The sequence below is a fragment of the Hoplias malabaricus genome, chromosome 2 (assembly GCF_029633855.1).
Source record: "Hoplias malabaricus isolate fHopMal1 chromosome 2, fHopMal1.hap1, whole genome shotgun sequence".
NCBI lineage: Eukaryota > Metazoa > Chordata > Actinopteri > Characiformes > Erythrinidae > Hoplias > Hoplias malabaricus.
In genome coordinates this window covers 30,783,828-30,801,245 of record NC_089801.1, presented here as the reverse complement: position 1 = coordinate 30,801,245, position 17,418 = coordinate 30,783,828, and the positions used below count along the sequence as shown (strand labels likewise).

Sequence of the window (17,418 nt, the reverse complement as noted above, 5' to 3'; positions counted from 1 at the left end):
AAATGGAAAACTTGAATAAGAAGTTAAAGCAACAGAATGTAACTGCTGGACCATTTAATGTAGAACGAAATATTTAAATTAGAAGCTAAAGAAAGAGAATGAAATTAACTGCCGGAACATTTAATACGGAAGGCGAAAAACAAAATTGGATTATTAAGGGAGTTAGAATACACTTCGTCTGATATCGTGCTATTAGTCTAATATCGTGCTATTAGTCATTCTAAATTATGTGCATTGCTTTATGGTTTTGTATAATTTTATGCATATCTTTTATCAGTTGTGACCATTTTTGTCCTTTCAGTGAAACACTGGATGTGACCTCACCAAGATGACACATGACAGAGATAATGAATGACCACTTACTGAATCACTGACTGCTTCCCAAACAAATCAGTCGACCAAAATTACATTAAAGCAGCCGTGTTTTGCTTCTGCGGCTATCAAAACGTCAGGCAGCTGTGGAATCCGAAAGAAGTGCAGGGCTTTGACATGCCATTTTAAGTCATGCAATTTCATCGTGGTAAATAGCTACTATTAAGCAGGACTCGGCGCTGAATCATGTCATTATTTTGCAGCTACAGTAATGCGCTCACCTCTAGCTTGCCGTATTTGGCTCGAACCTAGTCTTAATTGTCAACAAAGCGCGTCTGTTTGTGACGCAGGGCAGTCAGCTGGGCGTATTCTGGGCTAGTCTTCATCAAAGCCTTCCATCCGCTTTTGAAGCCATCCTTACCGCCTATAATATTAGCATTTTAATCCGGCTCTAAGTGTTTTCCCCCACTGCGCGATCCATGTTCAAAACACATTCTGGGTTGTTGTTTTTTTTTCTCTCCTCTGCAGTCATCATTCTCTCCCACTTTTAAACCTCTTTTTGCTCAAACCCCTGCCGAACGCCTGAGCGGAGAGAATGGCAAGGGAAGAGGAGAGGAGAAAAGAGGATGTTTGAACTGGGAAGCGGGTGACAAGAGACACAAGGGCCCCCTGGGTCGAGCGTCTTGCAATGAGAGTAATCCACAGAAAAAAAAAAACGGAGCTCAAAGAAAAACCGGGGGAAAAAAGACCATACCCGGTCAATTATGCCTATGTTTACCATGCTAATCCCTCTCTCTCTCGAGCTGTCTGTTGGTCCGGTTGGTGGGCAAATCCAGGGTTGTAAATAGCCCTGGAAGCATTAAAGTTTTAAGACCACCACTCGTCTGATATTTCTTCAGAAAGCAAAGGTGATAGTAGGGCCCTGACTGATTAAGCTTCTACTCAAAATGGAATGTTCTGACACAGCCAGACTTTGCGGGAAGGTCACAGTGAATATCTCCTAGAGGTCCGGTAAGAAGCCCCCCCAACACTGGGCTGTTGCACAGTCTGAGATAACAAAACTGTCCTTCCTATGTCTATTATATGCCCCATCTCATTTGGCCCACTTCCGATGCGGAGTCACAGCACTTGGGTGGACTTTTCTTGTTTGCCATGAGGGCACAAATTAGGGCCACACATCAGTCAGAAGTTATCGCATTTTAATTGGCATTCAGTATTCAGTTTACCATTGCCAGATAAGTCCTGTCTCTGCCAGAGGTGAACACAGATCTGTTTAGTGACACATGGGCCACTTTTTGTTCACTCTGCAATACAGACAGTTGACCCGTAGTAGAGTACAGCATTTTTGCCAGAAGTGGCCCACATCTGCATTCTCCAAAACCTTTGGATTACTGCCTATATTTTCCAACATCAGTATTAGCCACATGAATTTTTGACCACATGAATTCTGGATATTGAACCAGCTCCTTGTAAGATTCTTAGAACCTTGTTCCTATCCAGTGAACCAGCCTGCGTTTCCACCAGCTTTAATGGGAACCATAATACTTCATAAGTGGAGGGAGTTGGGGGTTGCTCAGGTCCAGTGTCTCTGTGGCAGAATTCAGAGATGAACCATTCATCAATTTATTCATTCTTTATCTGTAACCGCATATCCAATTAAGGGTCACGGTGGGTCCAGAGCCTACCTGGAATCATTGGGCGTAAGACAGGAATACACCCTGGAGGGGGCGCCAGTCCTTCACAGGGCAACACACACACACATTCACTCACACAGTCACATCTATTGACACCTCTGAGTCGCCAATCCATCTACCAACCTGTACCATTCCGGATACTCTAAACTGGAGTGGTTAAAGACAATGAATAAATGAATGAATGAATGTGTAAATGATATAGAGTTCTCTCTGATTCCAGAGCTCAGCCTGTGAACTGGGGAAAAGTAAAAGCATGTGTCTGGAGTCTTGCTGTACACAACTTCAAAAACACACAGAATGAGAATTTTCCTGCTTATATTTCCTTAAAACTTTCCTTCATAATCAAAATTCAGATAACAATCCTTTTGCAGTTTTCCATTTTCCAGTTTCCATACAAAGACCCATCTTGGTTCACTGCTGTTTAACCCACACACACCATTTTGGAATATAAATATCCATTCAAAATCTTCTTTAGCTCAACATGCCTAGGGATGCCATCACAGTTCTTGCTAAGCAGACATCTTTTATTACGTTCCAGCAGGCAATGCACTTTTCTGGTTCCGGAACCAGATAGTGTTGGTGAACATTTTTCAAAATGTTCCTATTTAGGTCCACGAATGGAAACCAAACTACTTCCACATTTGTAGAAAAGGTCTGTACCTGACCTCACGAACATTCATGTGGTTGAGTACCATCAAATTCTCACCAAAATCCAGCTCTAAGCTAACCTAAAAGGTAATGGTGATGACAGAATATGAAATTAATGTGCACTGATGTTAATGCTAAACATATTTACACAGTCAAAAAAGTTCTTTTTGAGAAGATCAGTGTATTGCTCACACCAGTGTAAAGCTTCATTTCCGCTGGCCAGATATCAGCAGGGTCAGAGTCTGGCCAGAGATTCCATTGTCATTAGAATCTGGCAAATAAAATACTGCTGGAAACTCAGGAGAGTCGGCCAGCTTTTACTTCCAAGTCTAAACCTGGCTATGGGAGCGTAATGAAGCTCGGCAGAAACTGGCACAAATACCCGCTTGTTCAACAAATTGGAGCGAGCAGTCCCTTGACAACTCAATGAAATAGTCATAGCTTAATGCTGAATACCACCTTTTTGTAAGTGAAATAAACAGTCAGCATTAGCATTAAGGGATTAGCACAGAAATAATTATGCTACCCTTAGGCAATCCAAAATATTAAACAGGATCTACTTTACATGTTTCTTATTCTATTATTTTATCCCCTGAAGGCCATTAATAACTAACAACTAACATGTAATGCGCACATCAGAGCACCACGGTGTCAGTAGCGGGTTTTGTTTGGCACTGAAGTGTGAAATGTACACCAAGCCTAAGCCTACATTCTAAAATTAAAGCTATCTTTAACAGCAGGCATCACTCTCATATTAACTCTAACCCTATCTTCAACATTAGACAACATCCTAAACCTAACCTTGACCCTACCATCAACAGCAGGCATCACCCTAACCCTACTGCTTCTGCTGCAAAACTACCCTGTAAGGAACATAAAGTTACGGCATAGCCATGGACACTTCACTGTACCCTATGCTGAAGCCTGACTTCTTGCCACACTTCAGAGACTGCAGACAGCAACAAATTCATGGAGAGATTTCCTCAGCCATCAGTTTGTATCTCATTGAATAAAAGAAGATGTGGAAGAACTTGAGGGAAAAATATAGACGCTTTCAAAATAAATTCTCAACAGATACCCCGTTGAGTTGAAAAAGAGGGTCATAATTAAATAGCGCCCAACACTCTCTACATATTTCACATCAAAGCTTATAAAAGCAATCTGGGTACTACTGCACACAGACAGTGCATTTAATGTTAAAAAGGATGAGCTGAACTTTTTGAATACAGAAAATGTTGTTTTATGATCTACACCATGTACTACATTGGGTGGAGTAGATATTTAGGATTCAGCCCTAGTTTTTTGGTGGTGTAATTGAAGAGTGACACAGACAGAGATGTGTGTTCTCTGTAATAAGTGTCTGCATCCCAAAAAATTGGATGATAAATAGTGAAGTTTTTGAAGAACTACTCATCCATCATCAGTACTTGATCTCACTAAGGATCCTATGGTCAAATGTAACCTCTTGTCTGATTAGAGGCTTGTTAGGGACAAACTAAACTGCAGACAGATTCTGCACAAACAATGGCGGACAGTTGAGTCCAGGGCTATAATAAACACATCATTGCTGTACAAGGGCTTTCTTTCCTCATTGTTCTAGCTTTGTTATTGGATGGAACCTAACCGCTGTTCTTTTTGCCGGCTTCCATTCATCTTCCCCCTGGGCCAGTGCTCTTTATCTTGATGGCCGATAGGCTTGGGGATGGAGGTGGGCTTGCTTTTGTATGCACGTTATTTTTTTGTTGTTGTTTGCTGCCATTCTTTTTCTGATTCATCATTACAAAATAAATTGGCTGGAATAACAAACACTCACCTTGTAACCAGGGCGCTTAGATGTTTCAGCGCAAGTAATGGATTACTTCAAAGGAGGGTGGGGGTCCTGTTTTTAGAGTTTGTACGACATTATAATAGTTTTTTTTTCTTCTTTCTCTCTCTTTCTCTCCTTCCTTCTTTCTCCACTCTTCACCAATAATAATAATAATAATAGTAAATAAATAAATAAATCCACGCAGAAGATGAAAGCTGCTCCATGAATTCAAATTTAATTTGTTCACTCATCCATTAAAATGCCTCACATGCTCTCTCTCTCTCTCCCTCTCCAACTCTCTCTCTCTCTCTCTCTCTCTCTCTCTCTCTCTCTCTCTCTCTCTGGGTGAGGCTGGAGAGCTGAGTGTTAAATTGGAACACAGCTGTTGAATGCGAATGACTAAGAGAGAGAGAGAGAAGAGAGAGAGAGAGAGAGAGAGAGAGAGAGAGAGAGAGAGAGAGAGAGAGAGAGAGAGAGAGAAGATGGCATAGTGAACTTAAGCAATCAAATTAAAAAAAGTTATTAAGTTTGATGAGGAGGGGGGTGGGGAGGGGGATTGGGAGGTTGGGGCTGGGAGGGGGCAATTCTCTTCCCAGATTCTGTAGATCTGTAGAGACTGGAGGACTAGGAGGGCCAATGGTGAATGGTAGAGGAAGGTGCAGGAAGGTGGGGGGTGAGGGGTGGGAGGTAGGACTCATGCTGATATGAACTAGCATACATAACAAATATAATGTGGTGTATTGAGGCAATGAAAAGCCAGTGGGAAGTAACTGGGATAAGGCCGAAATTAGACGAACTGACCTCAAAACTGTATAGAGCTGAAAACTACATTAAGTAATGATGGAGGACACATTCCACTTTGGATTCGACAACTGTCAATAAAACTGGAAATAAAGTGGGTATGTGGAGTTTAAGCAGTCAAACATATGTCCAAAAATCAATACATATATTACTAAAGAGATCCAGATATTTATATTTTACCCACTGATGGCGCTGTTTCACTGAATCCATTCGAACTCCTGAAGAAATATCACAGAAATTGGGTGGCACGTAGTGTCACAGTCACACAGCTCCAGAGACCTGGAGGTTGAGGGTTCAAGTCCTGTGGCTTCCTCTGGGTGCTCTGGTTTCCTCCCACGGTCCAAAAACACATGTTGGTAGGTGGATTGGTGACTCAAAAGTGTCCATAAGTGTGAGAGTGTGAGCGAATATGTGAGGGTTTGCCAACCTGTGAAGGACTGGCACCCCCTCCAGGGTGTGGATAAGCGGTTACAGAGAATGAATGAATGACTGAATGAATATCATAGAAATTGTGCTGTTAACTGTTAGTAGATACACAAATATTTGGAGCTTGGGTTAGGGTTAAAGGGAGTTTCAAAATTCACATGAAATTCCTTAAATTTATTTAGTATTAACTGTATGGTAGATGTTTTACTCACATTTGTAGTAGACTAGTATTACCCTTCTGTTCCATTACCCCATGTTTAAATCCGCTCTGAATGAAAGGCGTAGCTCAGTTCGCAATAAAATGCTCTTCCTCCATAGTCAGTGGCTTTAATGAACCCATCAGGCAAACGAGCAGGGGGGAAAACAAGTGCTAATTAAGCTTTTGCTGCCGTTTGCACTATAAGCCAAAAAAGCGCCCTAATAATTAACCTTTCAAAGATTGCCTCCGTCCAGCAAAGTAAATAATATTTCAAAGAGCAATTGGTCCAGACAATTAGATGTTGTTTACCTTGACCAAACCGGGCCAGAATGGCAGCGTAATGAAAGGAATATTTCAAATATTATCATAATGACCTATGATCTGAGCTTGTAAATGTCAGTACAGTGCTGTTGCCGTGAGAGCTGATCCACTGATATCTGCATAGCTTAGAATCAGCTTCCTTACAAGCATTGCATTAAGGACATTATGGATATAGATGCACACTGAACAATCACTTGAATAAGAACACCTACATTGTGTATAAATTTATTGCCCATTATATCAGCTCCACGGACCATACAGGAGCACTCTGTAGTTCTTTAATGGTCATCACCCCCACAGGACCACCACAGAGCAGGTAGGATATTGTAGTGGATCATACTCTGCAGTGACACTGACGTGTTGGTGTTTTAGTGTGTGCTGTGCTAGTATGAGTAGATGAGACATAGCAGTGCTGCTCTGTTTTTTAAACTTCTCAGTGTCACTGATGGACTGAGAATAGTCCAAACCAATGGTCATCCAAAAATACCCAGCCAACAGTATCCCATGGGCGGCATCTTGTGTCCACTGATGACCAGAGGGTGACCCACACAAACTGTGCAGCAACAGATGAGCTACTGTCTATGATTTTACATCTACAAGCTTGATCAATGAGGTGTGTCTCAGAGTGGACAGTAAGTGAGGACAGTGTTTAAAAACTCGAGCAGCACCGCTGTGTCTGATCCACTCATATCAGAGAATGAGAATGATCTACTACCTGAATCAGACCTGCTCTCTGTTGGTACTTTGGAGGTCCTGAGCATTGAATAGAAGGGTAAAATGGGGATAAGAAAGTATGCAGAGCAACAAGGGGACTACAGTGTATATCTGTAGAACTACAAATTGCTCCTGTATAGTCAGTGGGGCTGATAAATTGGACAGTGCATGCACATACAATGTTGATGTTCCTAATCCTGTGACCCTCTGAAGCAGCTGCAGTGATTCTGAGGTCACCGTGCCCATTGTAAGGTGTTGTAATGAGATAATCAATGGTGTTCATGTCACTTCTGAGTGGTTGTAATCTTGTGGCTGAGGGAGGCATATGGATTTCTACTTGTGAAGTTTATAGAACATGTTGTTTCACTTTACTCTCACTTTGTCTGTGTCTGTGAGTCACTGTGAAAAGCTTTTTAAAAAGGAAAGATTGCTCAGAAGCACTAGCCTTAGTTTGGACCTCCTAATGTTGTCTAGGAACGTGGGAGGTGTTGCTGACGTGATTAGACATGACAATGTTATTTTGTCTCCATTAGAGGAGGCCATTGTGAATTTTCTTGCCTTTACTTGATCGCTAGAGAACACCAAAAAGCCCCGGACTTCCATGCTGTTCTATCACTGCTGTTTCTGAAAGATCCAAGCAGATTTCCGGGTAATCTCTGCTTGCGGCATCTGAAGCATACAGTTAGTTACCGTGGAAACTCAGGGAACACTTCACAACACAGCCTTAACAATACTTATCTTTAAAGTCTAGCAGAAACACGTGAAACTTTGTTCATGTCCTGATTCCTATTAAGTGTCATTAATGGTGCATTATTTAGTGCTATGTTCCTGATTCCAGGCGAGTTCCGGACCCACCCTGACCATGATCAGGATGAAGTGATTCCAGAAGATGAACAAATTAATGTATGAATATCATTTGGATCAGGTGTGCCCAAACAATTGCTTGACAAGTATTGTATAAAAATTCTATGCCTTATACTAATAAACAGCATACAGAGACAGCATTGACTTCCTTCTTATACCAACAGCTGTGCAGTCATGTGGGGTAAATGGGCTTTAGGGTTTATCAGCAGCAGAGCTCAAACAAGGCAGGACCCCCAGAGACGTTCTGCGGTTAAATGAAAGTAGTAATGACAGTGTCTTTAATAATAATGACATAATAATGATATTGTCACGGTTAATCATGTCAGAAAAATCTCTCATGTTCTCAGCACATTCAGAGATGGATACAGTCTTGCTCAAGGTTGAGAAATTGAGTCTCACAGCACACGTTACTTGTTTTGACCCTTGTTTATTACCAATAGTTGCTAATTCTACCTTTTTGCTATACTACCCAAATGTAATTACATTATTATAAATATAAAATGTAGTAATTAATATGAACTGACTAGGCAAAGGACTGTTTAGAAAGCACTAAGTGAGGAGAGGTCTTGTTACAGCTGCAAACTAGACTCTTTATTCAGATGGTTTTATTACTGTCATTTGACACTATTCAAATGTAATTACATTGTTACAAAATATAATACTGTGATTATAGTCAACATACTAGTCAAAGGAGAATTTGCAAAAATTGCTTAAAGTGTACTAATCTCAAGAATACGTATTCCTGTTATTTTGTTGTACTTTTCAAAATAATTACACATAGAATTCATAATTTTATAATTACATTCAATTAAATTACTCTTTACCAGAAAAGTGTAAACAAAAGAGTTCTTGTGACAAATGGCTACTATTCACTATTTGATTTTCTCAAAAGCTATTACTACTATGATTTTGCTCTAATTTTCAAATGTAATTACATTGATTTAAATACATCTCAAACTGATTAGGTAAAGGGTTATTTGCAAAAAACTTCCACTGATCAAATGTGGGAACTGATATTCTGTAATTATATTATCCTCAGTTGGTCTTATTCCTTTAATTCTGCTCTACTATTCAACTGTGATTTTATAAAGGTAAAATAATAATAATAATAATAATAATAATAATAATAATAATAATAATAATGGGCAGCACACAGGCACTGCCAGTGCACTGTTAGAAAAATAGTCACTGTGGTGGTACCATCAAGGATACATATTCATACTTTTAATTAGGGAACATAATTGTACCTTATTCTATTATAATTGTAGATTTAAAATGATTTTGATTTCATAAGCCCCGTTTCATCTCCAGGATAATATTATGTTCTCTTATTTTACACAAATCTATGATGAAATAATACAAATATTCACTTATCCTCCTGGAGAAGAGAATGTAATGTACCTTTGGGGAACACAATGGGACTCTAAAACCACTGTTGTACTTTTAAAGGTACATTTATACTGTTTGTACTTCTAGTGACCAGTAATGTACCACTACTGTAACTTTTTTTCTGAGAGTGTAGTGTCGCAGTCCAGGTGACTGTCTGTGAGGAGTTGGTGTGTTCTACACGTGTCCGCGTAGGTTTCCTCCGGGTGCTCTGTTTCTTCCCATGGTCCAAAAACACATGTTGGTAGATGGATTGGCGACTCAAAAGTGCCCATAGGTGTGAGTGTGTGAGTGAGTTTGTGGGTGTGTGTTGCCCTGTGAAAATGTTGGAACATTTCTCTTAAGACTGATGGCAGCTACAGTAACTCTGCGGTCAGGGACTGATGTTGGATGATGTTGGCTCACTCCAGTGATAGTAGCTTGCCATCTCTTCAGAAAATGCACTTTCACTTCTCTGCAGCACAAAGCTGGGGTCTTTTATACCCCTCTATCCAACGCTTGGCATTGACCATGTTGAATCCACACCCTCATGCTGCTGCTCAAGTGTGTCCTATTTCCTTCCTTCCATATCTGTTCTGACTACACAAGCTGTGCTTGCACAATTGAACATCTGTGTCCACAATGCCTTGCTAGGGGGTATAAAAGGGTACATGAAAAGAGGCACAGAGTGCTGCATATTTAATATTTGCAAAACAAAGGCACATGAAGTAGAACAAATGAATCCACCAGTCCTTGGATAATGCTGCTACAGTAACTTCTACTGTAAATATGATGTATGCAGTGCCGACCTGTGGGAAGGAATAGCTCTCATCAGTTCTGGTCAAACTTTGCAACGGTGGACCTACATTGCAGAGTCAGCATCACTGCAGAGTCTCCCTCCCTCTTCCTCTCTCGCTCTCTCTCTCTCTCTCTCTCTCTCTCTCTCTCTCTCTCTCTCTCTCTCTCTCCCTCTCTCTCCCTCTCTCTCTCTGTTTCTCTAGTTGTTTGTCTTTGTGATTCATGGCACACCGTCATCCAGAAGTTTCTGCCAGGCCCTAACTAGCCAAGAAAGCAAAAGTTTCGACAACAAAAAAGGGGGAAACTTTCTACCTGATGCACAGCAAGAGGAACATTCAGAGACAAAGAGAGAGAGAGAGAGAGAGAGAAAGAGAGAGAGAGAGAGAGAGAGAGAGAAAGAGAGAGAATTAGAGTGAGAGCAAGAGAGTAAGAGATGGTGTGAAACAACAACAAGAGACAGAAAGAGAGAGAGAGTATGATAGCATGAGAGCAAGAGAGTGAGAGAAGAAGCGAAAGTGCAAGGAGAGAGATTGGTATTGAAAGACAAAGAGAATGCTGGAAAAAGAGTAGAGAGAGGAGGAGGAAAGCTCTGTGGAGATGAAAGGAATTGATGCAGAATGTAAAAAAAGACTGAGCGAGCATTACTAAAAGAGAGAGCGAGAGAGAGCGAGAGAGAGAGAGAGAGAGAGAGAGAGAGTGTTCAGGGTGTTATTTCTGTTCCTTGTATTGTTTACACATTGTTCTGAATAGAAATAGGTTTTTCATCCCTCAGAGGAGAAGAAAGTCTGGATGCACTTCCAGGGGGGGCTGCCCAAACTCTTCTGTGTGTTCTTCCTCTCCTCCTCCTTGTTCTTTCAGTCCTGAATATCGGTGTACACACACCTCAGTGTTTCTGGCTGCCCAGCTGAGCGTAAAGTCCATTATTGAGAACAATGCTGTGGCCAAAAAGGCCAGCGAACGGTAACAATGACCTCTATCCGTTTCTATCTCCATCGCTTTCTCTCTTTCTCATGCTTGCACTCTTTCATTGTGATTGCACAGGTGCACTCACCCAAAGAGCAGAAGCAGAGCTCCAGGTTGTAAGCCTTTTGCGGCAGGTTCAGGCACAAACTGGACCCCCAAGTTGTTCTGTACAGATCTGGTGCAAGTCCCTACTACAGTCTGGTCTCAGCCTGGTTCCCAGGGTTCATACAATAACACCTACCACCTACAAGGTTCTAAGGGCAGGTGTTATAATCAGTACAGCTGTTTACACTGGGTTTGAAGCAATGCGCCACTTTTGACGGATGCCCCATTCTATTTCTAATGTGTTACGCCACTCCACTTATTTATTTTATAAATAAGTCTCAAGCTGTTCTCTGATCAGTAGTCAGTTTACATTTTGGCTCAATGTACAGTTCTGACGCTTGTTGTGTGGAAATGTGGAGAATGTAGCTGTGTAGAAATACTATGACGCATTGAGCCTCTTGTTCATGTCACGTGCTTACATCAACTGCAATATTAAGCTTAAATATAATCTCAGCCATAGCCCTAAACCTAATCCTAATGCTGCTTTTCCACTGCATAGTCCCTACTCTACTCTGGAACTAGGACATCCAGCAAAACTCGCTTTTTGTTACAGTATCACATTTGTTTTTATCCAACTCACAATGACAGCTCACACAATTATGCCATGGTCTTTCAGAGAGGTTCAAACGCTCCTTGGATTTGTGGCTGAGGAAAGACTCCAGTGAGAGAACGGTGCGACAAGGAATGAACACAGTGATCTGCCTGAACTGACGTGTGGAGCCATAGTCAGTGACAAAAAATATGAACACAGGGAGAACATGTCTCCTCAAAGGCAATGCCAAAAAAAAAAAAAAGTATTTAATTAGCGGTGACCACAAAATCATTCCCAGCATTTTTTTGGCAAGAGAGAAGCATCCACTTGTTTTGTCTTTGTCGCAAATAAAAGCCACAATGTTCGGTTAATTTGAGACATGTGTTCTGACTCTTCGTCTTCAGTCTTCAACCCTTTACCATTTCTCAGACATTCTGACCTTCTGAAATGACCCCCAGCCAAGAGCGAACATCCTGAAACACAGACAAATCCAGTTATTACTTTGGTTCTTTCTCTCTTTCCATTTTCCTCCTTTCCGCTGGAAGTCATCTGCTCGTCCAGATTAATCTCCTTGACATCAACTTTAATAGAGTCCCTGAGAAACCCAATGTGTTCATTATCATAAGCTATAAATGAGTTTAAACACTTCCAGTCAGTGTTCTCTTCAATTCCAGAGATGACTATTAGGCAAATACACTTTTGTAGATTCTTCTAAGTTCACTTATAATTTACTGTTTCCATTACTTCCAGCCCACGCTCCAATTCCACTGCACACAACTGAAACATAGACTTTTACTAAAAAAATGCATATTTGAGTTCAATTTGCATTGTTTATTCTCTTATGCATGAGACACCAGATACAAGCACTGAAAAACCCTCAGGTGTAAGGAAACATGGTGGGGGGAGCATAAACATTCCAAATCAAAGCAGGCAGGGTTCAAAGCATAGGCAGACACACTCAAAAATATGATTCAACACATACCTGTGATTTTTACACATGAATAGTAAGTGATTAGAAATAACTTTACTGCTTAAAATACTTTACTTACTTACTGAAGAAGAATTAAAAATACAAATGATATACTTTACTTAATGTATTTAGTTAATATTACCATTGGTTTGCTTGTACTGAGAAAGACAAGGTGAACCTAAGTAACTTTTACTTTAACCATGTCTAGTTTTATGCAGAAAATCTGGTGAACAACAAGACGGACATGGGCTGTCTTTATTGCTGCACGTGAAAGTTTTTTTTTTTTTTCAAAATTGATTATTAAACTGTCCTAAATAGTACAAAATATATAACCTTGTATTAACAGTTATCATTTTTACAACATAAATTAGTATTTTCTGTTGCAGGCAAGTTCCTTATTACAAATGCTTAGTGCGCCATCAACACTGAAGAAAACTTGCCATTTCTTCTGCGTCATGCTGATAAATTACCGGTTAACTCGCAACACGCCCAGCAAGACGTTTTAATAAATGGCTTCCTAGGTAGCTTTTATTTAATGTATTTGTTAGTAGTCATGTAGGCTAATGTTGGCAGCAACTTAGCTGGGCTATCTACTTAACATTGCAGTCTTCCAGAAACAGCTGGGCTGGCCCAGTTTTTGTCAACTCTTGAAGACTCAATAGCAAGTTAATGCCCTTATAAACACATATGTGGCTGTAGAAATGTGCTGGTTGAATATTGAAAATCTCGTTACCTAAATGTACATCTGCTTATATTTTGAGCTATAACAGTAGCATACTTTTCAAAATATAGTGAGTCATTTTACTGCTTGTTAAATAAATGTTTGAGGTTAATACTGAATTTTGTTTTAAATATTAAATTAGAATATAAATGAAGCAATAATTACTAAAATGAATTAATTAAAACTATCTAAATTTAAATTTCTATTTAACTAAAAATAGAAAACTATCGTGACCCTGAACTAGATAAGCACTTATGAATGACAATGAATGAATGATGAATGAATATAGAAATGTAATACTTAATTTCAAGTGCAATTTACTTAAAATGGTCTTAAGTTAATTTACTTAAAATATCTAAATGCAAATTATTGCAAAACATTTTTTTAAGTAAATCTCACTCATTATTTATTTTTATTTTTTTGAGTGCAGGTTAACACTCCTTTCATATCATCCAGAAACAATAGAACAGCATTGAGGATCTGTGTACATCTGTCCAAAGTCTTCTTATTTTAAGACACTTTACCATAAATCCAAATTCTGAGAAATATAAAACAGACCAAAAAATAAAATTAAAACAACCCTAATATGGAACATATTTTTGTTCACATCTGTCTGTATTCTGTAGTTATTTTTGGGATAAAATTCAACAGAAACAAGCTTCACACATCACAACAATGAGTTTGAACACATTTTATTGCAAAAAAGGCTAAATTAAAATGTTATAATAATTAAACTGCAGACCCTGGACGCAGAGAAACACTGAAACTCTGCCAAAGGAATCTCCAAACAGGAGGAACAGGGAGGCCTTGCCCTTAAGTGAGGGAGTGGCTGGCATCTTGCAGAACTCAAATGCATAAGAGACACAACAGATATGTGTGTGTCTGGACCTGGTTCACATACCACCTCTGGCGAGTTGACGGTCGATGATGTGAGGTGCATACTTGCTTAAGGTTAAGGAAACCCTCCTCCAGGTTGGTTTTGGGTTCCACAGGGTGCAAAGCATTCCCTCGCCTAAGGGCAAGGCCACCTTGTTATCTCACCAGGTTCAGGCTGTCTCGAGTTTCAGAGTTCCTCAGAGTCTGGGTGGCTGGATCTGTGTTCACCCCATGGCAGTTGTTCTAATATTGTATATTATATTATACGCAATTTTACAAAGTAAATTGTTTTGAAAAACTGAAACATCAGTGAAGCATTGTTTAAATGAAGGTGACATTTTCAGATTTTCTGAACAGTCTGGTTAATAATCTGCTATTCAGAAAACAGGATTTGGGCCACTTATAAATACAAGTCGTAGTTATAGCAGAAACAAATGCATGAGAAACAGTGGAAGACATTTGCTTGTTTCTAATCAGTCTTAAAAAAATAAAAAAAAACATTATTGTGTATTGTGTTATATTGTGTATCATTATTGTTTAGCCCATATAAAACATTGTTATTACATGTTGTTACCATGTAACAAAAATCTAACATTTTTAAAAGGCAGAATACTATTTTGCTGAACCTTGAAAGGGTTTATTGGGTCCAAGAGAACACAGCTTCCACTGCTCTACAGCCCAACACTGGGAGCTTCACATCCTGCCACCGGTCACTCTAAGCTCATCTGCAGGATGTTATTCATATATTCATTATCTCTCTCTCTCTCTCTCTCTCTCTCTCTCTCTCTCTCTCTCTCTCTCTCTCTCTCTCTCTCTCTCTCTCTAGGACTGGGTGACAGCCACAGATCTTCTGATCTCTTTGAACAGGCTCAACACTTTTGGAGACGAGTTTTTTAAGGACCCCAAAGTGCTGCGCTCTTACTTTTATGCCATCTCTGACTTCTCAGTGGGGGGCAGGTGACACACATTTACATGCACTCACACACACACACACACACATACAAAACTTGATGCATGAAATATTTCCCGAGCTCTCTTGGGTTTAAGCAGGCTGCATGTACCTGTAAGATTCATACACGGTATGTAAATTAATTCTGATCTTATTGCCTTACCCGTGTTATGCCTCTTTCAAAAACACTCCTTGTTTCTCCAACTTTAGGAATGGAACTAAACCATGGCTGTGCTGTTGGTATATGTAACTGCATGTGAATATGTCATCACAAAACAAATTGATTCAGACCAGGCTAGTTTTGCCACATAGTTGCCACATATGGATGGGTTTTGTAAGTTCAGCAATGTTTCAAATCTTTTCTGTTTCCATTAAAAAAAATTGAGAAAAAGAGGAAAAATGGCTTTTTCACAATATGAAGCCTTTCAAAATGAAACATGTAACTTCATTTGGGCTGAGAATGTCAGATTTAGCCAAACATACAAATGCACACACACACACACACACACACACACACTAAATGGAAATAGAGAATTACTCCCTACAATCCGTTCTGCAGGAAGAGCAAAGCTTGTTTGAGTTAATGTGTTTGCAATGTCAACAGGATTTTGTGGGGAGGGAACGCTGTGCATGTGGTGGGGAATGGGGTGGTGGGGGGGTTGCTGTGTGTGTGTGTGTGTGTGTGTGTGTGTGTGTGTGGTGGGAAAGAGAGTATGGTGGGAATAGAATGATGAACATATGTTTCCAATTATTTTAAATTATCTGGCACTGTGTACTGCAGTTGTTGTGCTGCTATTAACGATCACACATCACATGCTAACATCCAAACATCTCTTTTTCAACTGCATTTAACACCACATAAGAAATATCTCAAAGCTTTGCGGGCTAATCTCTAACTGCCACATCTGCAGTGCAGGGTCCATTAGCATTAGCAGGAAATTATCAATTCCTATGTGATGTTAAACCTCTAGAAAACTCATATATTTTTTTTTTGAGTGTTTGTTTTTGAATCCCCAGTTTTTGCAGTTTTTTCCCCTTTTATTATTTGTCTCCAATGCCACAATCAGTAAATCTCCCCCGGTTACACACATAGCCCTTTTCTACCAATGTAACCAGTTTGGTTCCTGTCTGTGAACCTCATTTAGAAGCTTTTCCACCAACATAAATAGGTTCTGTTCACCATAAAAAATACATTCCCAGCTGGAACCAGAGAATTGTAGATTCTTCAGTAGCTATGGCAGCATGTGTGTGACAAGCCAATGGAGCTCAAGAAGGAGCACAGAACCTCATTTAAAGTGTTATCAGAGCTGGACAGGTTAATTTCCATCATGTTATATTGTCCTTGATGGTGCGCTGGATAAAAGACCAGGGAAAATGTAAAATGGGAAAAGACCCATGTCTGAATCGGAAAGAAAACTGAGAAATACAAGGAAATAAAACCAGAAAAATGTGTGCCGTCAGCGTGACACAAGTTATGTCGGCTACTGCTAAAGTTCAGAAGCTCAGCAGATCCATACTGTAACACATTCAAACTTTAACAGAATCATGCACCATGGTATGACCCCACAATGGATAAACCATGAATCTGTTCTGATTCTCCATTTACTTCTGGCTCTGTCATTAAATTCAACCACAGTGATGCACAGTCATGTATTCTTAGTTCCCAACAAAATTGGTGTCGGAAACCACTAAGCATTCAGAAATCTTCAGCAGAGTCCTTTGGTGGAAACCTCAGAAAAACACAAGAACAAGCCACCACTTCTTTTTTGAACTGCAGGATTTCGTGGCCTTAAATAAGAACACCAAATGCCAAGATCTGCCACATCCACTAACAGATGCCCATATCACCTAGCACCATGATCAATGATCTATCCTCCCAGAAAGCAAGGCCAATTGTGCTGTCTAGGACTCACAGGGCATTTAAACATGCAATCTCCAAAAAATCTAAGGCCATATTCTGGTTTTCCATTTTTGGAAACACCACCATTTGCACCGTGTCATAATTTCTAGATGAATGGATCAGTAGAAAATCACCAAAATCATGTGAATGATCATCATTTTGGGGAAGAGAGGTGTTGTATTAATAATATATTGCTTTCACTGATACAAATTACCCTTACTGTGGGCACTAATACACTCCATAGAATGGCAGATTCACTTTACACTGCTAAAAGTTGGACTATCCTTTCCAGATAATGTCCATTGCTTCCGTAAACTATTACCACACTTAAGAAAAAGTCTGGGCAGTAGGTTCAACTGGAATAATCCACAAGCCCACACACCTCAGTGAGGTCCACATGGGTTGAACAAAGCCTAGCTGGGTTTTGGATGAGCAAGGTCTCTGGATGGGATC

General features: G+C 39.9%; 1 protein-coding gene across 1 annotated transcript in view; it reads left to right on the top strand.

The window, feature by feature from the left end:
- The window catches only part of lamc3 (laminin, gamma 3), a 128,732-nt gene that overhangs the window by 26,339 nt on the left and 84,975 nt on the right, over window positions 1-17,418 (top strand). The window contains exon 3 of the mRNA XM_066659020.1: window positions 14,943-15,073. Within this exon, the coding sequence (XP_066515117.1) occupies window positions 14,943-15,073 (131 nt within the window). The remainder of the gene's footprint in view (window positions 1-14,942; window positions 15,074-17,418) is intronic.